General features: G+C 53.2%; 2 protein-coding genes across 2 annotated transcripts in view; both read left to right on the top strand.

Annotated features, from left to right (window-relative positions):
• Myh9 (myosin heavy chain 9) overlaps positions 1-19547 on the top strand; it is an 80290-nt gene extending 60743 nt beyond the window's left edge. Inside the window, exons 18-41 of the mRNA XM_021182804.2 lie at positions 295-364; positions 2393-2553; positions 3315-3423; positions 4417-4548; positions 5072-5278; positions 5660-5797; positions 6321-6444; positions 6928-7099; positions 8284-8496; positions 9061-9205; positions 10348-10554; positions 10713-10817; positions 10969-11121; positions 11283-11531; positions 12633-12845; positions 12952-13164; positions 13408-13569; positions 14460-14588; positions 15518-15606; positions 15688-15811; positions 16122-16330; positions 16831-16939; positions 17037-17209; positions 18154-19547. Of these exons, the coding sequence (XP_021038463.1) occupies positions 295-364; positions 2393-2553; positions 3315-3423; positions 4417-4548; positions 5072-5278; positions 5660-5797; positions 6321-6444; positions 6928-7099; positions 8284-8496; positions 9061-9205; positions 10348-10554; positions 10713-10817; positions 10969-11121; positions 11283-11531; positions 12633-12845; positions 12952-13164; positions 13408-13569; positions 14460-14588; positions 15518-15606; positions 15688-15811; positions 16122-16330; positions 16831-16939; positions 17037-17209; positions 18154-18271 (3724 nt within the window). The 3' untranslated portion in view covers positions 18272-19547. The remainder of the gene's footprint in view (positions 1-294; positions 365-2392; positions 2554-3314; positions 3424-4416; positions 4549-5071; positions 5279-5659; positions 5798-6320; positions 6445-6927; positions 7100-8283; positions 8497-9060; positions 9206-10347; positions 10555-10712; positions 10818-10968; positions 11122-11282; positions 11532-12632; positions 12846-12951; positions 13165-13407; positions 13570-14459; positions 14589-15517; positions 15607-15687; positions 15812-16121; positions 16331-16830; positions 16940-17036; positions 17210-18153) is intronic.
• A 3680-nt stretch (positions 19548-23227) lies between these two features.
• The window catches only part of LOC110311037 (apolipoprotein L2-like), a 9433-nt gene continuing 8005 nt past the window's right edge, over positions 23228-24655 (top strand). The window contains exon 1 of the mRNA XM_029470065.1: positions 23228-23322. The gene's annotated coding sequence lies outside the window, so the exon portion shown is untranslated. The remainder of the gene's footprint in view (positions 23323-24655) is intronic.

Raw genomic sequence — 24655 nt, 5'->3', positions numbered from 1 at the left:
GAGCATGCCTGTCCCTGGGTTCCAGATGAGGACTCTGTGCTTAGCAGGGAACAAACAGGCACAGCCTGCAGCTTACTCCTGTGTCTGAAGTGTGCCAGGTCCTCTCCAAGCTCACTCCCCTGTAGCCGTTTAGCCAAGAAAGGAGCAGGGTGTGACTGGGGTAGGAGTCTGTCTTTGGGAGACCCAGTGAGCAGTACTGCAACCCTGCTCAAGGGTGGCCTTGGGTTCTGATTAAGGTGTAGTCCATGCAGAAGTGAAGTGTGGATAGAGTGACCAGTGTCTCTCCTCCCCCAGGTATGAGATCCTCACCCCCAATTCCATCCCGAAGGGCTTCATGGATGGCAAGCAAGCGTGTGTGCTCATGGTGAGTCCTGCTGCAGCTCCCTGGGGTGGGCACCTTCGCGTGGCCAGTGGTCATTTGGACCTGCAGATGCCTGTGCTGTGTGGTCTCTGCTTGTGCTTAGGTTCTGGTTTTCCTTAGCGCCCTGAGAGGCTGCCCTCAAAGATATCGGGTAGTCAGGGATATGTTGGAACCAGGACAAACCCCAAGGACTGGGACAAAGGAGATGGACTCTGACAGGAGCTGCTCTGGTCTATTGGGGAGCAATCCCAATGCTTTCTTGACCTTTTTCCTTTGGCCGTGTACTCAGTGCGTCTATAGGCAGCTAGCTCACAGCCAGGGCTGAGTGGTCCAGGGGCCGACCCAACATTTGTACTTTCCTTGCCTATACCCTTCGCCCTGGCTTGATGAGCAGTGCACAGTCTGGGTTTTGGTCTAATCAGCAATGGTCCCAGTGCACTGTAGCCACACTCGGGGACTCAGTCCCACCCTGGGCCCTTTCCTGTGTTTCTTATGCATCTTTTTATTCCCGGCCTGGCCTCTTTGAGTAGCCACTGCTTGCTGTCTCAAGAGTCATGAAGGCAGGGCTGCTGATATGAAGAGTTGGAAGAAAAAAGACTCAATACTTACGTTCAATGGTTGGGAGATGGAGATGGGGAAGGTCGTGGGGCAGGGGGATGCTGTCTGCTGTCCAGATGCTCGTCAGCCAGGGTTGGGGGAAATTTCCCCTGCAGTCTGGATTACCTCCTCTCCACAGACTTAGCCACTTTCTTGTGGGGTGGCCTATGTGCCTTTCACAGGGATCAGAATTCTCTCCCTGACTCTTCAGGAAAGATGGGTATGGCTATTCCTAGGTCTTGTCACATTGTAAGAGAGCTAGGGACAGGCAGGGGACAGGCCCATACCCATCCCTACTTTTCTGACTTTCCACCAGAACTTCTTGACAGACAGCAATTTAGGAACAAGTGTCTTCCAGAACCCATGTAGAATATTCATTGACAGTGCCTGTGGGCCCTTATTCTAAATCCCTCCCAGACAGACAGGCTGGCGCACATATCTGTCTGTGTTAGTTACTTTCTCATTGCTAGGACCATGTACTTGACAAAAGGCAACTTCAGGGAAGAGAGGGATCATTTTGACTCAAATTTTGAGGGTAGAGTCTATCATGATGGAGAAGAGGGTGTGGTTGGAAGACAGGGAGGCAGCTGATCCCATGGCGTCTTCACCGGGCAGGAGAAATGAGCGGCACTCAGCTGCTTTCTCCTTTTGCCCATTTTATTCAGTTCAGGACCCCAGTCTATAGGATGGTGGCACCTATCCCTCCTCAGGCAATCTCTGGAACCTTCTTAGCACAGGCACTCGAGACATGTCTCCTGGATGGTTTCTAAATCCAGTCAGTTGACAACGGAGAACACCCTGTGTGGGCTTTCCAAGGAGTGCAGCTGCTCTGGCTGGAGTTAACCACATTTGTCATGATGACTAAAACTTGCTTGGGGCTCACTGGGTGCTTGGGCCCTGTGTTGAGTGTTTCTGACATTCTCTTCGGAGGTGCCCATGGCCCTACTGGGAAATAGGCCCTGTTAATTTGCTTTGTGTCTGCTCTTCTTTTTAAAACTAAAGCATCACTGCCACATAGTTGACGGAAGTGGCCTCAAGAGAGGGATAAGCCAGGGTCTCCAGGAGGTGTTGGGTCCTGAGGCCCATGCAGGCCCTTACTTTAATTTTGATGCCAGTGAACTTGAGCTGCTTCCCAGTGGAGGAAGTCCTGGTGGAGCATTTATGGAGTATGACTCCAGGTGCAGAGGCAGGAAGTGGACAGGGTCTCTGAAGAGTCCCGTATTTCTTTGACAGTCTGCTTTGTCACCTTGCTCTGTGTTACGCCTACTCTCAGTGTCCCTGAGACCCAAGCCCTCTGGTCCAGGGGCAGAAGGCTCCCTCAGGAGGTGCAGCCACTCTTTGAGACCCCCTGGGATGGCTGGGCTGAGGCAAGTCCTGGCCATTTCTCCTGGTGTGCAGAGTGGTGCAGTCAGTGGTCTGCTTTCCTCCCTCTAGATCAAAGCCTTGGAGCTTGACAGCAACCTGTACCGCATCGGCCAGAGCAAAGTGTTTTTCCGGGCAGGAGTGCTAGCCCACCTGGAGGAAGAGCGGGACCTGAAGATCACCGATGTCATCATTGGCTTCCAGGCCTGCTGCAGGGGCTACCTGGCCAGGAAGTACGTTGCAGGGACCCTTACCCCACACACCTCACCTGTGTTCCTGCTGCTGAGGGCAGTATAGTCAGCTGTGGTTGAAGGCCTCTGGGGCTTCGTGGAACCTGACTGGCCCAGGCTCTTGTGGTCCCTCTGCCTCCTGAATTTCTCAATGGGCAGAAATGGCTATTTATGAAGGAGTCTAGTGGGAGTCAGTCAACTGAGTTTTGACTGTCCCAAGTGTCTGCTTATTTTATCCTCACTTGTCAGCATGTGGGGATGACACCCAGGCCTGCCCCTGCCTGTCATCCTTCATGGATACCCTGAGCTCACAGTGTAAGATCAGCATGTTCAGCTTCCCCTGCTGCAGCAGGCAGACGTGCTCCTGGACAGTCCCAGTGTGAGCTCTGAGCCCTGGAAGTGAGCATGAGCTGTGGTGTCGGGAGAAAGGGAACCCCTCTCCCCACACCTTACCACCCACTTCCCAGCGTATCAGCTTCGGATGCTGTCCACCAGCAACCCAGGCAGGGAGGAGGCAGGGCTGGAGAGCCCACGACCCCTGGGCACAGACGGAAATCATGACCAAGACCACAGTTAGATCTTGCACTAAGTTTTTGTAGATCACTGGTTCTTGTAGGTCCTTTGTGCCTGAGAGTACCTCAGTGCAGGGCAGTTTCTGGGTGACCTGAGCCCTGTCATTCATGTGTGTTGAGTGACTTGTGAGCCAGGGTTGTTGGTGTGTGCTTTCCTCATCCCTGAGTTGCTGACTGTGCCTTCCTCTCCAGGGCCTTTGCCAAGAGGCAGCAGCAGCTGACCGCCATGAAGGTCCTACAGAGGAACTGTGCTGCGTACCTCAGGCTGCGCAACTGGCAGTGGTGGAGGCTCTTCACCAAGGTGGGTTCGCCCGCCACAGGCAGCTCCACCTCCTCTCGCTCGAGTTGGGCTTGCTGCCCACACCACAAGCCTTTCCTGTAACTCCATAGGGCTCAGCAGTGTGACCCTAACCTGGACCAAGTGTCTGCCAGCAACACCATTTGTTTGCTGTGGATGGCAGTGTCTGGGTTGGGCCAAACTAGAGAGTATCTCTCGTACGTAGGTAGGGGCTTTCCTTACCTACTACATATTGGCCCTGCGTGAGAGACATTAGCCTCCTGTGGTACCCCATGGCAGCCAGCTGCTCAGAACATCTACTCTGTACCCCCAGTCTTTAAAAGTACCCTTTGCAAGCTGGGCGTGGTGGCACATGCCTTAATCTCAGCCCTCAGGAGGCAGAGGCAGGCAGGCAGGCAGATCTCTGTGTCTACATAGTGAATAAGGACAGCTAGGTCTACATAGAGATCCTGTCTCAAAAAAATTCCTTTGCAACTTGTTCTGTCAATTTTAGTTTATAGTGTATAACATATGTTAAATACCCAAAAAGCATTAGAAAGACCCTAAAACTTCAATCACGGGCCCTTCACTCTGAACCAACGCCATGATCTCTCTGCATTTCTCACTCGTAGTGAGTCTCAGCTATGTAAACTGTATGCACTCTTACGTAGCCAAGCTTCGACTTGTGTACCTAGCTTGTATTTTGCACTTTGTATTTAGAATTCCTACCAGCGTCAGTTTTTAGGAACTGTTCCCTAGGGGATCGATGGCTCACCTCTAAGTCTTGGGCCTGTAAACAGCGCTGTCACAGACATCTTTGTGCACGTGTAAGCGTGGTTTCCTTGCAGCATAATTAAGTGAATCAGAGGCCTGTTGCATGTTGTACCAGACTGACTTCTAGGAAGGCTGTACCTGCTTGTACCCCCTCCCCAGGTAGCAGGTCATCTCTAGAGCTGCATTCCAGAGGTGAGGGAGCTTCTAGGGGTGGGCCAACTCTGCCTCTGTCTCCTCTCTCAGGTCAAGCCCCTGCTGAACTCAATAAGGCATGAAGACGAGCTGTTAGCCAAGGAGGCGGAACTGACAAAGGTTCGAGAGAAACATCTGGCTGCAGAGAACAGGTTGACTGAGATGGAGACTATGCAGTCTCAGGTAGGTGTCAGTCTCCACCCATCAATCCCAGCTGCGCTCACTGCTGCCCCCTGTTGGTCATCAATAGGCTGGCTGGCTTACAGCTTAGAAAACCTTTGCAGTCAAGTCCAGTTGGAGAGCAGTTGTCAGGTGGGAGCCTGAGCCATAAGCACCAACCTGGAGCTGCTTGAGGGGTACACACCAGCTCTGTTGCTGTGACAGTGTGCCTAAGATAAGTCACTTAAAAGGGATGAAGAGACTCAGCCTGTGGTCAGGCCCCTGCTGAGGCCGAGTGCTACGACAGAGAGAGCGGTGGAGCAGAGCTACTCACTTCTTTGTGCTAAGGAAGCAGAGGGAAAGAGGGGGTCAGGACTTCAATATTCCGTGCAATGATGTGTGCCAGTGGCCTCTGCTCTACAGCTCTCAGCAGCTAACAGTGCCAGCCATTGGCAAACAAGCCTTTCGTGCGGACCTCGGGAAACATTTCTTATCTGGACTACAAGGAGGCCGCAGGGAACTTAGCCTTAGCACGTGTTCTTTGCAGCTCATGGCAGAGAAGCTGCAGCTTCAGGAGCAGCTGCAGGCGGAGACAGAGCTGTGTGCCGAGGCTGAGGAGCTGCGGGCCCGTCTGACAGCGAAGAAGCAGGAGCTGGAGGAGATCTGCCATGACTTGGAGGCCAGGGTGGAGGAGGAGGAGGAGCGCTGCCAGTACCTGCAGGCCGAGAAGAAGAAGATGCAGCAGAATATCCAGGTACCCCCTGCACCTGCCGGGCAGGGCGGGCACAGTGTGGGCAGCCAGGGGCACAAGATAGGCACACAGATTTAGTTATCACAACAGCCTTCTTTGTCCACCTGGGCATCTCTGTGGAGGCTTGCTGTTTGCGACAATCACTCAGTGTCCACGGCACACATCTCGATGAGCGCTACCCATTGAACATTGAGGCCACTGAGTTTCTCTCTCTGGTCCTTCCTCCAACAGCCTCGGCACAGGCCTCTTTGTGGTACTCTGGGAACACTGTTGAGACTATGACAGTCATGTACCCCAGTTCACATACCGGTTTCCTGAAGAAGGATCAGACTTGTGTGTGTGTCCGTTCGTCCTCCGCCCTTCTCACGTCTCCTCTCCCTTTAGGAACTTGAGGAGCAGCTGGAGGAGGAGGAGAGCGCCCGGCAGAAGCTGCAGCTTGAGAAGGTGACCACCGAGGCCAAGCTGAAGAAACTGGAGGAGGACCAGATCATCATGGAGGACCAGAACTGCAAACTGGCCAAGGTGGGGCCTGCTGTACATGCAGTCATGGAGAGGGTAGGGCAGAGCAGGGGGCAAGACCTGCCTACCTGCCCGATCGCCCGCGGTGCCATGGCTCTGTCCAGCAAGCACACTCCTTCTCCCGGGCACACAGGCCCCTGGGCACCAGCACCATGTGCAGAGGGCTTTTCTCATGAATGAGGAGGCTGCAGCAGGAGCTTGCTGTTTTCCTTGGTAAAGGTCTTTACCAGCTTTTAGGATTGAGGAAACTCCAGATGGTGGCCTCTTAGTAGGGCCGGGGACTGGGGCAGGGGTGGTGGTGCTGCTGTGCTTGTCCTTTCCCTAAACTAGTTGACACCTAGAAGTCTTTCCTACTTGACCCCAGGAGGTCTTGGATGCCCACATTTGTAGTGTCTATGAACTTGGCCAAGTCTTTAAGGCCCTGCCTTACCCTTGATCCATACATTTCTGGTCGAGTCTTCCTTTGGAAGAGCTAAAGTATGTACTCAGCCAGCAACGAACTCTGACATCCTTCCTCCACCTCCAGGAGAAGAAACTGCTGGAAGACAGAGTAGCTGAATTCACTACCAACCTCATGGAAGAGGAGGAGAAGTCCAAGAGCCTGGCCAAGCTCAAGAACAAGCACGAGGCAATGATCACCGACCTGGAAGGTGAGAAGCTCTGGCCGTGAGTGTGCAGAGCGCTGAGCCCTGTGCCACTCATAGGTGAGCCAGGCTCAGCCTAGGGCTAGGCCATTGCCTTAAGGCAAGGCTGTCAGGCTTCAGGGACGCTATCAGGTTCTCTGGGAGTCAGAGCTGCAGACTCACTGCTGCATGGCTGGACGGTTGCCTGTGTGAGGGGTGATAAGCATGAAGCTTTGATAGGGCATATGTTGGGCACAGCCATTTTAGAAGCTATAGGACTTTTGACAGCAGTGAAGGGAAGAAGGAAGGAACCACAAACTCCAGGTGCTGTGTTGCCATGGGGACATGCAGGCCTTGGTAGCTTCTGGGGCTCTGTTTCATCTCAGAATTGGAGGTGGGCATGTGCATGGTGTCCCTTTAAACTGTCCATGTGTCCTACAAGTACATAGTGTTTGGTTTCATACAAGTAATTAAGGTGCCCTCCGTGTCCCTTCCTGCCCTTCCTGGCAGAGCGCCTCCGTAGGGAGGAGAAGCAGAGGCAGGAGTTGGAGAAGACCCGTCGCAAGCTGGAGGGAGACTCCACAGACCTCAGTGACCAGATTGCTGAGCTCCAGGCGCAGATAGCAGAGCTCAAGATGCAGCTAGCCAAGAAGGAGGAGGAGTTGCAGGCTGCCTTGGCCAGGTGAGGCTCTGCTCCTAGCCAGTGTCGCACGTGCAGTGGCTTCCCTCCTGCCTCAGTTTTGGTGCTGAGCCATGAGCGTGCTCTTTTCTTGTGTGTCAGAGCCAAGGGCAAGACACTTCTGATCCACAGACAGTGTGTTCCAGAGTATTTAATCTTCACAAAAGCCATCTACAGCCCATTCTCTGTAGTCCTCCCTCTCCTCATTCCCTGTAGTCCTCCCTCACTTCTCCTCTGGTCTCCTGTCCCCTGCTCCTTCCCTATTTTGTGGCTGTAGGCATATATTAAAAGTCATTTTTTCTCTTTAATTTTTTTTTTTTTACATTTACCTGTTGGGGGTGGGGGTGGGGTTGCCTAAGGATTATGTGCTGTGCTGCACATGTGGAGGTCAGAGGGCATTTTGCCTGAGTCCTCTTCTGCTATTTGTGGGTCCCAGAGATTGAACTTAGTCCTCAGGCTTGGTTGCAAGGTTGCTGAGCCATTTCCGTTCCCTGTATACATTTCTTTTTAAATAGCAACTTTAGATTTACAGCAGAATTGAACAGAAAGATTTCTCATACGTGCCCTGCCCCCATATGTACAGCCCCTCTCTTTCTCCACCTGCCACTACCATGATACAGCGGTTTCCGCTGAGTTTAACAGATCTTAGTGATTGATGTAAACTCATAGCACATCCACATTTTAACTTAGTTATAGTGATCATGACCTACATGTACTGTTTTATTTCTTTGTATCTTTTCGGTAAACATTTGAATTTTTATATATTTAAAAATATATTCTTAAGAAAATGAAATAATTCTGTTGTCCAGTTCTCAATTGGTATTTCCCTTTAATATATATTTTTTAATTTGTGTGTGTGTGTGTTTCCCCTTGGGAACTAGAAGAAGGTACCAGAGCCTCTGGAACTGGAGTTATAGACACTTGTGAGCTGCCATGTGGTTGCTGGGAATTGAACTCAGGTCCTCTGGAAGAGCAGCCAGTGCTCTTCTTAACCGTCGAGCCATCTCTCCCAGCCCCACGGGGCATTGCTCTTAACCATCCTGGATGGCTTAGCTTTGCTAAGGTTGATCCTCAGTCCCCGGCTGTGACTGCCAGGTGGTGCCTTGCTGCGCCTTCCCAAGGCTCGTCTGCACATTCATTCCTGTGGCCCGGTGGCCTCGTGCTGATGTCACTCATCTCTTTGGCAGAGTGGAAGAAGAAGCTGCTCAGAAGAATATGGCCCTAAAGAAGATTCGAGAACTGGAAACTCAGATCTCTGAGCTCCAGGAGGACCTGGAGTCTGAGCGAGCCTCCAGGAATAAAGCCGAGAAGCAGAAACGGGATCTCGGAGAGGAGCTGGAGGCACTGAAGACAGAGCTGGAGGACACGCTGGACTCCACGGCTGCCCAGCAGGAGCTGAGGTGTGTCACGGGCGGGGCGACGGGGAGGTGGTGCAGCTGGGGAGGCCTGAGTGTGTGAAGCAGGGAGCATGCGTGCTGATGGTTCCTCAGCAGCCTCTTCACTGCGTGGAGTCCTGCTGCAGAACCTGGTGAGACAGAAGGGAGCTTAGGGCTGAAAAGGCACATGTCTGCATGACGCTATATGGGTTGGGCCTGAGGGTGGATAGAGGACCAAGGAGGGAGACCAAGGGTAGGGAATCTGTGAGTCTGGGTGTGGGGACACACACCTGTAAGCCAGCACTTGGGAGACAGAGGCGGAGGTGGAAGGGTCAGGAGTTCAGGGTCATTCTTGGCTAAAGAGTGAGGTTAAGGCCAGCATGGTCTACATAAGAACTTGTCTTAAAATATGAGGGGAGAGAGAGACAGAGCGAGGGGAGAGGGGGAAGGACAGAGATGGGGGCGGGGGAAGAGAAGCTATGTGAATGAGTGGCTCTGTCCCTTTCAGGCCTCTGCAGCCAGAGTTGGGACAAGGGACACCACCCCCCTAGGAGTGTTGCCTCCAGCCTCATGGTGTTTTGTGTCCAGGTCGAAGCGTGAGCAGGAGGTGAGCATCCTGAAGAAGACTCTGGAGGACGAGGCCAAGACCCATGAGGCCCAGATCCAGGAGATGAGGCAGAAGCACTCGCAGGCTGTGGAGGAGCTGGCCGATCAGTTGGAGCAGACGAAGCGGGTATGGGAACGCTGGGAGAGGCGGGCCCAGGTGGGCCTGGTTGCATCAGAACCAGAGGAGAGCGGAGCAGGTGCAGTGTCAGGCTGGGCCCCCCGCTTTGTCAGAATGACATGGGCTCACAATTTCCGCTATGCCTCCGTTTTCTCTGCCAGTGAAGGAGGCTGGTGGCTGGTTTGTCTTGCAATTATCTGAGGTTGAATTGATCATACCATAAGACATCTGAAGAGTTAATGCTCTGTTAACCTGACCAGGGAGCTCAAGGAGCCTAAGGGGCCCCGCGGTCTCTTCTGACTAAGAGGTCCTTTCTTACACACTCCCAGCAAAAACATTCAGTTGGCGTCTTACTGGGAAACCCTGATGTTGTCCATCCATGCAGTTGGTAGCTGGCAGCTCCTTCTAGACAAATTCTGTCACTCTTTGGCTTCCAGCTTATGTCCCTATTGGCGGTTAGACAGTTTCCTCCATGTGGCAGAACATTTAGAAGCACACCTCGCCCCACCTCCACCAGCGCTGTACGATCTGTTTTTTAGTGTTTTTTACCCAGCATGCCTTTGTACTGGCCCAGGTCCCTGTGACCTGTGACTCTTGAGCTTGTTAGTCGCACTCCAAACTGTGTGGACTGGAGTGTTAGTAAGCTACACTTTCCTAGTTTTGTTTTGTTCTTTGGTTTGCTTTGTGAGATAGGGTTTCACTATGTAACCTTGGATGTCCTGGAACCTACTACATAGACCAGGTTGGCCTTGAGCTCACAGAGATCCACCTGCCTCTGCCTCCTGAGTGCTAGGATTGAAGGTGCATACCACCTCACCTGACACCTTCTTAGTTTTTGGAAGGATGTCACTTTGAATATCACATTTCAAGTCTTGGAGTGGTTTTCCTTGAATTGTGAATGTTGCTAAAATCCCCACAGATGACCCATGAAATTTCATATACTAGAGCATCCCCTCTCAGAAAGGGAAAGCTTGCGAGATTCTGTCACCTACCCTTAGGACCCGAGAATAAGCGCCACCTAGGCTTTGCTCAGGCTCTGGGTCAGAGGCAGCAGTCTTTAGACCTAGTGTCCTTGCCTCTTCAGCGGCTTTAGAAAGTCCAGGCACATACCTGACACCAGATACTCACCGCACCCTTGCCTCCTCCTCCAGGTAAAAGCTACCCTTGAGAAGGCGAAGCAGACCCTGGAGAATGAGCGGGGAGAGCTGGCCAATGAGGTGAAGGCCCTGCTGCAGGGCAAGGGCGACTCAGAGCACAAACGCAAGAAGGTGGAGGCGCAGCTGCAAGAACTGCAGGTCAAGTTCAGCGAGGGAGAGCGCGTGCGAACCGAGCTGGCTGACAAGGTCACCAAGCTGCAGGTGAGCTCCTGCTGGACTCAGGCCTGGGGCGTTGCTGCATCCTCGTGGGCTTCTTCATCCTGACTCCTCAGCTGGAACCCCATGGTTCAGCTCGTGTAGTCCAGCTCTGCAGGACAGTTCTGAGCACCCACAGTCTCTGCGTCTCTCTCCCTACCCAGGTTGAACTGGACAGTGTGACCGGTCTCCTTAGCCAGTCTGACAGCAAGTCCAGCAAGCTTACGAAGGACTTCTCTGCTCTGGAGTCCCAGCTTCAGGACACACAGGTGGGGACAGTGTCAGGACCCGGAAACCCCAGAGTCTTAGCTGCCACATGCGCGCTTCTTGCTTGCAGACAGACCACCTGATAATACATCCTCTGTCGGGTTTTGGGGTGCTCCTGCACCTCCTGAGCGGCCCCTCTGCCCTCTTGAGTAGGAGTTGCTTCAGGAGGAGAACCGGCAGAAGCTGAGCCTGAGCACCAAGCTCAAGCAGATGGAGGACGAGAAAAACTCCTTCAGGGAGCAGCTGGAGGAGGAGGAGGAGGCTAAGCGCAACTTGGAGAAGCAGATCGCCACGCTCCACGCCCAGGTGAGGTGCCCTCTCCCTCCTGGGGAAGCGGGTCTGAAACTGGGTTGGACCCTTGGTCCTCCTTTATGGTGCAGCAGGCTTGTCCCAGGTTGTCCTGAAAAAGGGTGTGCCCAACCTGGGTGCCAGTGTGGGTGTTTGCATTACTTCCCTGTCCTGCCCAGGTGACCGACATGAAGAAGAAGATGGAGGACGGTGTAGGGTGCCTGGAGACTGCAGAGGAGGCGAAGCGGAGGCTTCAGAAGGACCTGGAAGGCCTGAGCCAGCGGCTTGAGGAGAAGGTGGCTGCCTACGATAAGCTGGAGAAGACCAAGACACGGCTGCAGCAGGAGCTGGACGACCTGCTGGTTGACCTGGACCACCAGCGGCAGAGCGTCTCCAACCTGGAAAAGAAACAGAAGAAGTTCGACCAGGTATGGCCTCCCCTCTACCTCCTGTCCTCTCCCCTTGGCAGAGCAGAGTGGTGGGCACGGCCAGGTCTGCAGCTTGTTGAGGGGCCCGGGGAGGACGTAACCAGAAGAGGATTTAGGAGCAGGTCTTAGACGTTAGTCCGCCTTCCACCAGGGAGATGCAGACATGGGCCAAATGGAGTAACAGCATAAAACACGTGCTAGACAAATCCAGTCCCCCCCAACCCCCACTGTGCTTTAAAACTGTTTATTTTACACTTAGTGTGTGTGTGTGTGTGTGTGTGTGTGTGTGTGCCAAAGTGTGTGTGCTGAGGTCAGAGGACAACTTGCACAAGCCCATCTTCTGTCATTTACCTGTGGAGCCATCTCCTGGCCCCATAAACTTTCATTGTACATGGCCACACTCATTTGCATGCTGCCACTGGCTCTTAGCGTGGTAAGTGGCCAAGCTGAACGGCCTGTGAGAGGCTGTACAGCCTACAACCTTTAAGGAATGTCCTTTATGAAAGGCCCAGTCTGTGGAGCAGGTGAAGAGTGGGCAGAGAGATAGCAAGGCAGGAAGATGAGGAATAGTGAGGGGCCCACACAGGGCAAGCACAGGGGATGCAGCCATCTTTGGAGAAGGGCCACGTGGGATTTAAGCCTTTAAGCAGATCTTTTCAAGAATCTGGGCATCCCCGCTGGGTAACGTAAACGAGAGACTTGAGCAGAGATTGCAGAGATGCTCAGTTGTTAAGAGATGTTAGAGGACGCTCTTCTAGAGGACAAGTTCCATTCCTAGCACCCAAGCCAGGCAGCTCACAGCCACCTATAACTGTGGCTCTATGGAGTCCAACACACTCTCCTGGCTTCTTCTGGTACCGGCACATGTATGTGTATGTGCATGTTTGTGTATGCATGTGTACGTATACACACAGATGAAAATCTTTAAAAATTTAAGCAAAGATCAAAGTACAGTGCTAGAAGAGTCCCTGCCCTCCTCCTTCCAGGACTCCCTGGGAGCCAGCGAGTCCCTGGTAGCAGCCTTGGGCCTGTTGGTCTGGGTCTGGCTGTAGGGCCCAGTGGTCATTGGTCTCTGCCTCACAGTAAAACTTCTTTCCCCAGCTCCTAGCCGAGGAGAAGACCATCTCGGCCAAGTATGCAGAGGAGCGTGACCGAGCTGAGGCTGAGGCCCGTGAGAAGGAGACAAAGGCGCTATCACTGGCCCGGGCGCTTGAGGAGGCCATGGAGCAGAAGGCAGAACTGGAGCGGCTCAACAAGCAGTTCCGCACGGAGATGGAGGACCTTATGAGCTCCAAGGATGACGTGGGCAAGAGTGTGAGTGCTGGGCTCATGTCCTGGTTCAGGGGAGTCTGGGGTGTGATCTAAGCTCAGGCCCCCTAGCTGTCTGAGTCTGTAACTACTGTGTAACTAACGCTGCTAGGTCCATGAGCTGGAGAAGTCCAAGAGGGCCTTGGAGCAGCAGGTGGAGGAGATGAAGACCCAGCTGGAGGAGCTGGAGGACGAGCTGCAGGCCACTGAGGACGCCAAGCTCCGTCTGGAGGTGAACCTGCAGGCCATGAAGGCCCAGTTTGAGCGGGATCTGCAGGGCCGGGATGAACAGAGCGAGGAGAAGAAGAAGCAGCTGGTCAGACAGGTGTGTATGGCCTCCTCACTGTGTGGACACCAGCAACTGCATTTGTCTCCCTGTGCAGCACCTGGGCCCCCGGGGGACTCCTGAACCATCTTCCCACTGCCTCATTTCTCAGTCCCCTTTCTTTGTACTTTGTCCCTGGTGGCCCCGTGGGTACCCCAGAACTGACCTGAGCTCATCTGAACTCAGCGCTCGGCAGTGAGCGCTAAGCATGGGCTCCACCTCTGAGCTGCCGGTGTTCCTCAGGTGCGGGAGATGGAGGCGGAGCTGGAGGATGAGAGGAAGCAGCGCTCCATGGCCATGGCTGCACGAAAGAAACTGGAGATGGATCTGAAGGACCTGGAGGCACACATCGACACAGCCAATAAGAACCGGGAAGAGGCCATCAAACAGCTGCGGAAGCTTCAGGTGAGGCTCCTAGGCGGGGAGTCAGGACCTGTCCCACTGCAAGCCTGTCTATGGGAGCGGGGGCTCAGTAACAGGAGGGGGCTGAGGATGCTAAGCCGAGAAGAAGGAGGTAGCTGGACGTGCAGAAAAGTCAGGGATGGTGGCCACTTAAACTCAAGAAGAGACCAGCTACTGGCAGTGTTCAGTGATGGACAGTCTAAGCTCATGGCTCTGAGAAGTGGCTCAGAGCTTGGGGCAGTTTTCACTCAGCAGTGACTAAAGACTAATGTTAATACAAACAGCTCTTGTGTGGTCATTCACACACGTACACCAGCAGTGAGAAAGACTAAGCATCATGTGGGCAAGGCTGTGAGGCATAGGAGGCCGGCTGGCTGATGGCATTCTTAAGAGCTGCACGTAACAGGAGTCACACTCTGCCTCTGACTGCCATCGTGAGATTTGTCTGCAAAAGCAACAGAGGGTCCTTAGATCAGCAGGTGGGGACAGAGGGGACAGAGGGGACCGAGCTTCCTGTTTTGTTGTTGCCTTTCCTGGCAGGAAGCATATGTACTATCTTGTCCCTGAGCTCACCTGGTCACTGTACGCCATGGCTGCCACTGGATGATGCAGCTGGCATTGCCTCAAGCCAACAGGAAGTTAGTGAAGGCAGGCAGATGGGCCCAGCGTACACTGTGTTCAGGGGTCTGTGCTGTGAGAGCCACCTAAAACTCTAGTAAGGAAGGCACACGCAGAGCCACCTGCCTTTGGTTACTTCTCTGCCCGTTTGTAAAAAGGCTGGCTAAAAATCATGCCAGGCGTTGAGCAGGTCGCTGATGGGGATGTGGTCCCGAAGGGGTGGAGGCCCTGAGCAGGTGGAAGTAGCTGGCAATGCTGACCTCTCCTTCACACAGGCCCAGATGAAGGACTGCATGCGGGAGCTGGACGACACACGCGCCTCCCGGGAGGAGATCCTGACACAGGCCAAGGAGAATGAGAAGAAGCTGAAGAGCATGGAGGCTGAGATGATTCAGCTGCAGGAGGTGGGCCAGCTGTGGGCACAGGGCAGCTGTGGGCTCAGGGCAGCAGCTGTAGGAGGTGGGCCAGCTGTGGGCTCAGGGCAGCTGTGGGCTCAGGAGTAGGAGTCAGCAGGGAGGAAGGGCAGAAAGAAACTGAGCAGCCTCCTGAAGGGAGTTAATAACGAGGTCCCTCTAGAGCTTTATCCTTCAGCTGCACACCTTGGCAAGGTGTGGTGTGTATGTTCATATATGTGCATGTCTGTAATAGGGAAGAGGGTGAGATACAGCCACCAACATGGCAACAGACCCTGTCTGTTAAATGAATATGTGACCCATGAGTCCCCCGTTCATTTCATGAACCAATGCTGTGTTGATTATGAGTTTATCAATTACAGGGCAAGGAGGGGCCTGAGTGTCCCTGGGCTGCTGTTTTAGTTACACATAAGGCACGTAGTGGGAAGAGGTGGGGTGGTGTTTCCAAGTCTGGTGGACTTCCCACAAAGGGCCATCACTGGTTTATGAAGTGCTCAGTTGGACCCTCTGCTCTAGCATGGCTCCTCTCTTCTGCTGGGTCTGGGTGATCGCCTCCATTATCACCATTGTGTATAGTGATCTGAAGGCTTCCACAACCCATCTGCAGCCCTCATTATCTAGTAGGACCATCTGCAGAGAGACCAGCATTGCAGCTCTGTCCACAGTCCTCCCTGTTAGGCCTGGGTGTTTCCTGTTTATAGCCCTGGCTCCTGGCTTAACTCCAGGTTCTTAGACATAGGGGCTTTATAAACACATGCCTAAACTATGCCCCAGGGTGGACTTAACTCTGGGAGCTAGAGGGGTTCCTGGGAAAGGGCTTTATGGAGGAATGTGCTAAGGGCGCAGAGAGGATGTGTGGGCTGCTGGCAGTGAAGACGGTGTTGGTCCCAGTGGGTCATGTTTTGGTGTCCATGTGACAGGAACTGGCAGCTGCTGAGCGTGCTAAGCGCCAGGCCCAACAGGAACGGGACGAGCTGGCTGATGAGATCGCCAACAGCAGTGGCAAAGGGTGAGCCAGAGGGAGGAAGCGCAGGGTGCTGGGAGGACCTCCTCAGTTGTGCGAGCACTCACTTCTCTCGGTCCTCCCCAGGGCCCTAGCATTAGAGGAGAAGCGGCGACTGGAGGCCCGCATTGCTCAGCTGGAGGAGGAGCTGGAGGAGGAACAGGGCAACACGGAGCTGATCAACGACCGGCTGAAGAAGGCCAACCTGCAGGTGAGTGCCAGCACCACAGCGGGCCTTGCACACTGGGTTCCAGCCTCTGTCTGAGCTCCTCGTGGTGAAGCAGGCCGTGGCAGGCAGAAGTAGGATGGGTGCTCTCTGCTCTCTGCTTGCTTCTGACCCTGTGAAGGTTTGCGCCTCCGAGACCAGGTTCCAGGAAGTTTCTGGGGCCTAGTCGTGGACAGATCCCTTTCCAAGAGAGCTGGGGTGCTTGTTGGTCCTGGTGTGTGAGAAGGAGAGGGTCCTGCATAACTGTGCAGCTGGGAACCAACCTTCCTTGAGGTACCGCACTCCCTTCCTACAGATCGACCAGATAAACACCGACCTGAACCTGGAACGCAGCCACGCACAGAAGAACGAGAATGCGCGGCAGCAGCTGGAACGCCAGAACAAGGAGCTCAAGGCCAAGCTGCAGGAAATGGAGAGTGCTGTCAAGTCCAAATACAAGGCCTCCATCGCGGCCTTGGAGGCCAAGATTGCACAGCTGGAGGAACAGCTGGACAATGAGACCAAGTAGGTGCCCTACCCAGACTGAGGACACAGTGTTGGCACTAGGTCACCTCAGGTTGGGTCAGGAACCAGTTCTGTCTCCAGGCCCCACAGCCATCCTCATTTGCTTTATGAAATGTGTCCAGAATGGTCCCATTAGCTCCAAGTCTAATGGAGAAGTATGTGGGTTTGGATGGAAACGCATAGGTCACGTCCAGAACCAGGGCTTTGTGGGCTGTTTGTTTCTAGCGAGAGATTGAGATTTGGTTCAGCAAAACTGAGACTTGGAGGTAATGCAGTCATCCTGCGTCCCGAGCCTCAGTTTCTCCGTAGACGAGCTTCGCCACTGACCTCATGGTCAGCCCAGGTGTCAGCCTGAGACAGCAGCTACTGAGTGTCCAGGAAGACTAGCACCTTAGCTTAGCCTCCAGGGCCCAGGAAGTGGAAGCTCCGGTTGCCATCTTGCTGGCTGAGCTATCTGGTGGAGGGTGCCCCCTTTCAGTCAGCATTTCTCTCCTACCCAGGGAGCGCCAGGCAGCCTCCAAGCAGGTACGCCGGACGGAGAAGAAGCTGAAGGACGTGCTGCTGCAGGTGGAGGATGAGCGGAGGAACGCGGAACAGTTCAAGGACCAGGTCTGTGCTCTGCAGGGCCTGGGTTCTGTCTGTGCTCAGCAGAGCCTTGGGCTGCACTCAGTGTCTCACCAGTGTCCCTGGCCACCTGTTTCTGCAGGCCGACAAGGCGTCCACCCGCCTGAAGCAGCTTAAACGGCAGCTAGAGGAGGCTGAAGAGGAGGCCCAGCGGGCCAATGCCTCACGCCGGAAGCTGCAGCGTGAGCTGGAAGATGCCACAGAGACCGCTGATGCTATGAACCGCGAGGTCAGCTCCCTGAAGAACAAACTGAGGTGAGCCAGCCTATCCTACTCAGTACGTGCGTTTGAATGGGAACCCATAGGCCACTTCTAGAACTGGGGGCTTTGTAGGCTTTTTCTAGTAAGAGATTGATTTTTGGTTCAGCAAAACTGAGACTTGGAGCTAATGGGACCATTCTGGACACATTTCATAAAGTTGTTTCCTTCCAGAGCCGGTGTACATGATGGTGGGGTACAATGACAGACGCAGAGGTGGCCTCCCTAGGGTGCCCTTTGGGCTCCATGCCTCTGGGACTTAGCTAGGCTCTCAAATGAACTGCCGATTCTTGGCAGTTTGTTCCCAGCCCATCTTGTCAGCTCCAAGCCTGATGACTGGTGCTTCCATGCTGGGGTTTTGAGTCTGCAGTCCTAGGAGATGTCCAAGAGGGAGTGCTGGCATGGGTCACGTGCAGCACGCAGGAAAGCTTGGTTCTGTTAGTGTTAGGGTGTCGCTGAGTGGCCATTCTCCCTCCAGTCAGAGGGGATCTTTTCTGAAGCATGAAAATCAGACTTTCCTGAGATTTCATCTGTGCTTTCTAACATCCAGAGGATGCCCCCAACTCCTGTGTGAACAGTTGTTCCCCAGCTTCTGGGTCCACTTATTTCTGTTTTGTGGTACTGGGATAGAACTGGGTCCCACGTGTGTTAGGTATGTGTTCTGCCACTAAGCCACTCCCCACTCACCCTGCCTACTTGTGAGGCCTGAGCACAGGCAGGTGGTGCAGAAGGCAACTCCACCTGCCTCCAGCAGCCCCCTCTGCTGGTGCTCTGTAGTAAAGGCACCTGGCAGTTAAGGCTGGCAATTGCTCTGGTGGCCCACTTCCTCTGGCAGGGTTGATCCTTGGCCTCCTTCCCTCAAAGACCACTTTGAAGTCTTCATACTGGGCTGCCCATTTCTCTTTAGCTGGGCCCCACTGACCCTCTGCCTCTGCCCACAGGCGTGGGGACCTGCCATTTGTCGTGACTCGCCGAATTGTTCGGAAAGGCACTGGCGACTGCTCAGATGAGGAGGTTGACGGTAAAGCAGATGGGGCCGATGCCAAGGCAGCTGAATAGGAGCTTCTCCTGCAGCCCAGGCGGATGGACAAACGGCTCTGCCTCCCTCCCCCAACCCTCCACACCCCTGCCTTGAGACTGCTCTGCCCATGACCCCCTCCTCCCAAGGCCTTCCTGAGGGCATTGGCTTCCTCTGCTGCAGCCCTTCCAGTCCTCCATACCCTTTGAGAATCTGATACCAAAGAGTCCAGGCTGGCTCAGGCCGGATGACCCACAGGGTCTTGCCCTCCTTGCCTGAAAGCACGGGTGGTGGGCAAGAAGGGCGGCCATTGGAGTAGGCACAAGAGTTTTCTATGAATCTATTTTGTCTTCAGATAAAGATTTTGATAGCTCAGGCCTCTAGTAGTGTTACCCTCCCCAACCTCGGGCCCCCCCCCCCCCCTTGCTGTTGGCAATCACACACGGTAACCTCATACCTGCCCTATGGCCCCCTTCCCTGGGCCCTTCCTGGTCCAGAAGGAGCCTCTGTGCTGGGTGCAGAACATGGGGCACTCTGGGAATCCCCCCACTCCCTTCTGGGCAGCACTGGTGCCTCTGCTCCTCCGACTGTAAAACGTCTCAAGTGCAATGCCCCTCCCTTGCCAAGGGCAGACCGTCCTGGCACCGGGGCAAACCAGACAGGGCATCAGGGCCACTCTAGAAAGGCCAACAGCCTTCCGGTGGCTTCTCCCAGCACTCTAGGGGACCAAATATATTTAATGGTTAAGGGACTTGCAGGGCCTGGCAGCCAGAATATCCAAGGGCTGGAGCCCACAGTGCGCTCTGGTGCCTCTCCTAGGACTGGGGCCAAGGGTGGTTGAGCTGTGCCACCCACTCTCTAGCTTCAAGTCTGCCTTCCACAAGGATGCTTTTGAAAGAAAAAAGGTTTTATTTTTCCCTTCTTGTAGTAAGTGCTCTAGTTCTGGGTGTCTTCACTGCCTTGCCCTGGAACTGTGTTTAGAAGAGAGTAGCCTGCCCTACAATGTCTACACTGGTCGCTGAGTTCCCTGCGCACTGCACCTCACTGTTTGTAAATGCTGTGATTAGGTTCCCTTATGGCAGGAAGGCTTTTTTTTTTTTTTTTTTTTTAAAGGAAAACCAGTCAAATCATGAAGCCACATACGCTAGAGAAGCTGAATCCAGGTCCCACAGGCGCTGTCATAAAGGAGCAAGTGGGACCCGCACCCCTTTTTTTATATAATACAAGTGCCTTAGCATGTGTCGCAGCTGTCACCACTACAGTAAGCTGGTTTACAGATGTTTCCACTGAGCGTTCAATAAAGAGTACCATGTCCTACTCTTTGGTGTCTGGGTGTCTGTCTACAGCGGGAGAAGGGCGGCAAGGGCTGGGCCAGCTGTCACAGGAGAGCACACTTGACTCTGCTTAGTTAGCAGTTTGAGAGGGGGGTTCTGAGACATCCTGGGCAGCAGCAGGGACCTCCTCCCTCCCTGCAGGCCAAGAGGCTGGGCAGCCATGGGCCCAGGGCTAGTTCAGGAATTCTCTCCTTCTACCTGCTGGGCTCGCCTTTCTCCTCTAGGAGGAAGGAGGCTCTGGAGGAGATGCTGTGGTTCCAGAGGCAGAAAGTGGGGAGGAGTGGGTGGTGAGCAGAAGCTGGGGAGGCGTGCAGTGTGCACCGCAAACACTCAGCATCAGCGGTGGCAGATGAAGCTCGTGCACACGTGTGCACGCACTCCTCCCCCCCCCCCCCACACCATTCGAAAGAGGATCCAGAATGCATCAAACCAACGCAGTGTCAGAAGCCTGGGAGACAGACTCCCGCCAGACTACTAGTCAGTTCTCATGGCCACACCCCCAGAGCAGCCTGCATCCTGCTAGATTTACACAGCTCATCTTCCTGTTTTCATCTGTTACCTGCTCATCCTGAGTGTGCCTCTGTGTCTTTCTCCTTATTTTATTTTATTTTATTTTATGTATATGAGTAAAATTATAGCTGTCTTCAGACACATCAGAAGAGGGCATCAGATCTCATTACAGATGGTGGTAAGCCACCATGTGGTTGCTGGGAATTGAACTCAGGACCTCTGGAAGAGCAGCCAGTGCTCTTACCCACTAAGCCATTCCCCCAGCCCTGTCTTTTGCCTTTTATTATTTGTATTTATTTGCGGCACTGGGCTTGGAATCTCTGCCCTGTGCTTCTTAGGAAGATCAGGTCTACAGCCCTCAACTGTAATTGACTGCAGTGTTGATTTCTCATCAAGTCTTGTGATGAACATTTTGGGTTATCAACTAGCCTGGCTGGGCCAGCAGTTCTGTGTGGAACCCTAGCCTGGCTGCAGCAGCATCTGACAGAGTTAGGGTACTTTTATTGTCTTTATTTTTATTGTATGAATTGCCACGAACCGGGCTCAGTCGCCCCCCCTCAATCCTTGGGAATCAGGGGTTCAGACAGATGGGCAGAGTCAAGAATTGACAGACAGAAGCGGACTCAAGGGAGAGTGAATCTGAAAGTATTGTTACAAAGCGAACACCAGTCTTATATAATATAGAAAACAAAGGGGTAGGATGTCACAGCAGGCAAAGTACATTGAAGTTACCTGACACAAAATAGAGGAATGACTTCAAAAGGACTTACAGGAACCAGGTAATGTTTACAGCCCTGCCTAGGGTCAGCTAATGACAGGTAAGGATTTCATACCCTAGTCACAGTTTGTGCTACTCCTCTGAGCCTTGTGAAAGCTAGCACCAGGGGGTTCTGCTCTAGCAGACCTCATGAATAATGCAATACCACAACCCCCCTATTTCCTAGGCCTTGGTAAATTCTTGCATATGAGAGTAACTTGGCTGTTCTTTTAAGTATCTGTAGGGAATCTCCGTTTGTCAGAAGAATTCACCAACTTGCTTCCAATATGCAATATATTCTGCCATACCTGACTGTAATGAAGATTCTAGGTATACTTTGCAAAGCTTGCCCTGAGATTTCTAACTCTTATCCAGTAAAATACTGTAAGAAAGCATGCAAGACCCTCCACAATATTGCAGGGACAAATCTGTGGCATCCTAGCTATGGGAATGCCAAGATTCCAGGAGGCTGAGTTTCCTTGAAACTCTGCCTCAGGACTGCTTCCAGGTTTCCAAACCTGTAATGCGAGTCACTGCTGGAGTAGATGTAGCAATGAATCTTTTGCCTGCATGTCTCTGTGGAGCTCAGAAGAGGGCATCAGATTCCCTGAAACTGGAGTTAAAAGGCAGCTATGAGCCACCACATGGGTACTGAGAATCGATCCGGAGTCTTGCAAGAGCAGCCCATGCCACTCTGATCCATTGCTCTGGCCCTCTGAGAGTCCAGTCTTATAACCACTGCAGACCTGCTGCCTCAGAGAGTCTGGACACAGGATGCCACCAGTCCTCCAGGGGATTCAGGTGCATGCCCGGCTCCCAGAGTGGGTGCGGGACCTGCAGGGGTGTTCAGTCAGGAGGACGGAGATGGCAATCTTTGCTCTAACCTCATGGACGCTTCATTCCTCTCCCGAGTAAAATGAGTGGCAAGCCTAGACCAGTCTCTATTGGTTCTGCCTTTCCTAGGGTTACTGTAGCTTACCACATGCCAGATAGCCTACCACAGAGAGCTACTCTCAAGTTCAAAGCTGAGGTGTTTTCTCCGGGAGAATCTGGTGGGTCCATGTATCCCATGGCTTGGACCAGCACCACCCCAGTATCTGCTTTGTCTTCATGTGGCCTGCTTCCCCCATCTTTAAAATATTTTTAAGCATAAAAAAGATGTTTTATGGGCTGGAGAGATGGCTCAGAGGTTAAGAGAACTGACTGCTCTTCCAGAGGTCCTGAGTTCAATTCCCAGCAACCACATGGTGGCTCACAATCATCTGTAATGGGATTTGGTGCCCTCTTCTGGCCTGCAGGCATACATGCAGGCAGAAGGCTGTTTGACACTTGGCATTGGATTTAAGGCCCACACAATTAATCCCAGATTCTTGGTTTACGGGCTCTGCCAACACCGTACTGCGGCCTCCATTCCGGTTATAGCAGCTAGGTGCTATGAATTTCAAGGCCATGTTGTGCCATGACAGTGACATCAGCCAGCCTTCTTCAGTGACTGAGGAGTGTGTTGACGCCCTGGGCACATGCTGCAGAGCTGTCTAGTGGGGTGGCTCCCTAGCCCCTCTTCCCTCCTATTTGAGAGTCTGCCGAACTTGAGCCTGGATCCTCTCTCCGGTTAGAGCTCACCAACACCATTCTCAATTCTCATCCTGAGCGCTCGACAGTCTGGAGGCAACTCCAGCCTCTTGGGTTGCTAACTCACCTGTCTGAAATCAGAATCTCAGAGCTGCTGTGTTCACTCAGCCTGTGTGTCTGATGTTCTTGGCCATTATATGTGCATCAAACCGAGGGCAGTGCTATTTGCGTGTCATCACAAAAGTCCAATAATTGTGATTTAGATCCTGTCATTTTTACATTCATTCTAAATCCCGAAGCTGACACGTTTGGAGACATGACATCCCTTCTGAGCAAAGACAGGACAGTTCTTTGAATGAGGCTGGTGGCCAGGCTGCGGTGGCTGTGAGCAGTGGCCGCCCTTCTCACTCCCAGGCCATCATGCAGCGCTATCAATGAGAGATGTGGTTTGTTTGTTTGTTTGTTTTTCCCTGTGTTTTGCAGTCCTGACAGGTTAGTCTGGGGTGACCATTTAAGTACATTAGAAGCCCTGTGCCCAGTGCTCAGTTGGCAGGTCCCTGTCCCCTTCTGCATTCTCAGAGAGGTGGGTGCCTGTCTTGGGACAGCCAGTGTAGCATCCAGACAAGCATTTAAAATGTAGCTTGTCTGCACCAGTGTGTGCTGGGATGGGAGTGATCATGGTGGCCCGATGCTTTGGCTGCTGATCCCTCCACCATCCACTAGATGGTGCTGCATCCTGCCTGACTTGCTCCCCAGTTTCAGGGTTGTTTCCTTTGCGATCCCCGTGGCTGAGATGTCAATCAGGACATCCTGGGACACTTGCTTCGGGTGCCACCAGTCAAGCTGAGCTGTTGAGCAGCAGATCTTCAGATGCTGAGGAGTTTCTAGGGTTCAAGATCTCTATGCCCTAACCTGCCAAGTGAGTCCTATCCAGGGGGTTCCATCCAAGACTGTTGGAGAGACCATGTTCTGGTCTATTCCATGCTCTGATTAGAAGGTCCCCATTACTGCTCTCTGGCTCATAGGGGAATTTACCTGGTTCTGCACCTTGAAGTACTTTTGTTTGGCTGTTGCATTAATATTAATATCAATCCTGGTAAGGTGTGTGTGTGTGTGTGTGAAAACTTGATGGAAGGGAAATTATAGAAAAAAAAAAAATGATCCCAAAATAACCAGAAGCAAAAAGGGAGATTATGAGTGCACATGTCAGAATGCTTAATCTTAGTTTGAATCTTGGCTCTGCCTCCCTGGTTGTCTGACAGGGACTAAATCTGGCTCCTAAAGATGTGGATAGCCCAAAAGCTCTCATCCAATTGTCCTTTTGGGCATCACTTCTGTTTCAGGGCCTATTGGGTGGGGGGTGGGGGGCGAACTGAGGGCCCAGTAGTGGGGTGGTTTGCCAAGGGCAGACTAGTCAGCTGGATCACAGGCTCACATCTCCCCTGACTCCTGATATCAGTATGTGAGGGATGGAGGCAGAAAGCAGGAGCTGTCCTGGGTGTCTGGATAGGCAAGGACACAAGTGTGGGGATTAAGAGGGGCGCCTTGCCAAACATCATCCCCAGAGCAATACCAGCTCTGCAATCCTAAGATCACCGAGTAGACCATTGGATGTGTGAGAGACTCTGAGTGTGCAGAAACGCACAGGCTAATTCCGTAGAAATCCCAGTCTCCCCATATAGCCTGGTCTGGCTCTAAACCTATCATCTTTTCATCTGAGCTTCCTGAGTGCTGAGATTCTAGGTTTGTGCCACCAATGTGGCCTTTTAAGGTCCCACTTAGTGCTTCAGTCTCAGAGTGAATGGGCCAGCATGGGTCTCCACTCTGCCGACCAGGAACCTGTGTTTTCAACTGATGGACACATCACCTGTGCTGTTGACCCCCCGAGGCCACTGCCCACCTGTGGGGTGGGGTTAGAGTCTCTACAGTGGGAGCCAGGTGCCACAGCCACTGTGGGAAGACGAAGGGGCAGGAAGAACAGGAGTGTCCCACCGTGGAGTGGGAAAGTCTCACTACAGGGTCAGCCACAGCAAAGACACAGAGGTGTCATGGTCACTGAGGCAGGATAGACTTGGAGGTGTATGTGTGATAGAAGCAGGGGATGGTTGGGAGGGGGAGACTGCAGTGGGCTTGAGGCCTGGAGTGCTGACTAAAGGGGATTCAACTTGACCCTGAGAGATCATCAAGGACCCCTTAGAAGGAGCAAGCTGTCTTCCCTCCCTCCCTCCCTCCCTCCCTCCCTCCCTCCCTCC

This window comes from Mus caroli, chromosome 15 (genome assembly GCF_900094665.2).
Source record: "Mus caroli chromosome 15, CAROLI_EIJ_v1.1, whole genome shotgun sequence".
Lineage (NCBI taxonomy): Eukaryota > Metazoa > Chordata > Mammalia > Rodentia > Muridae > Mus > Mus caroli.
This window is presented reverse-complemented; position numbering and strand designations above follow the sequence as displayed.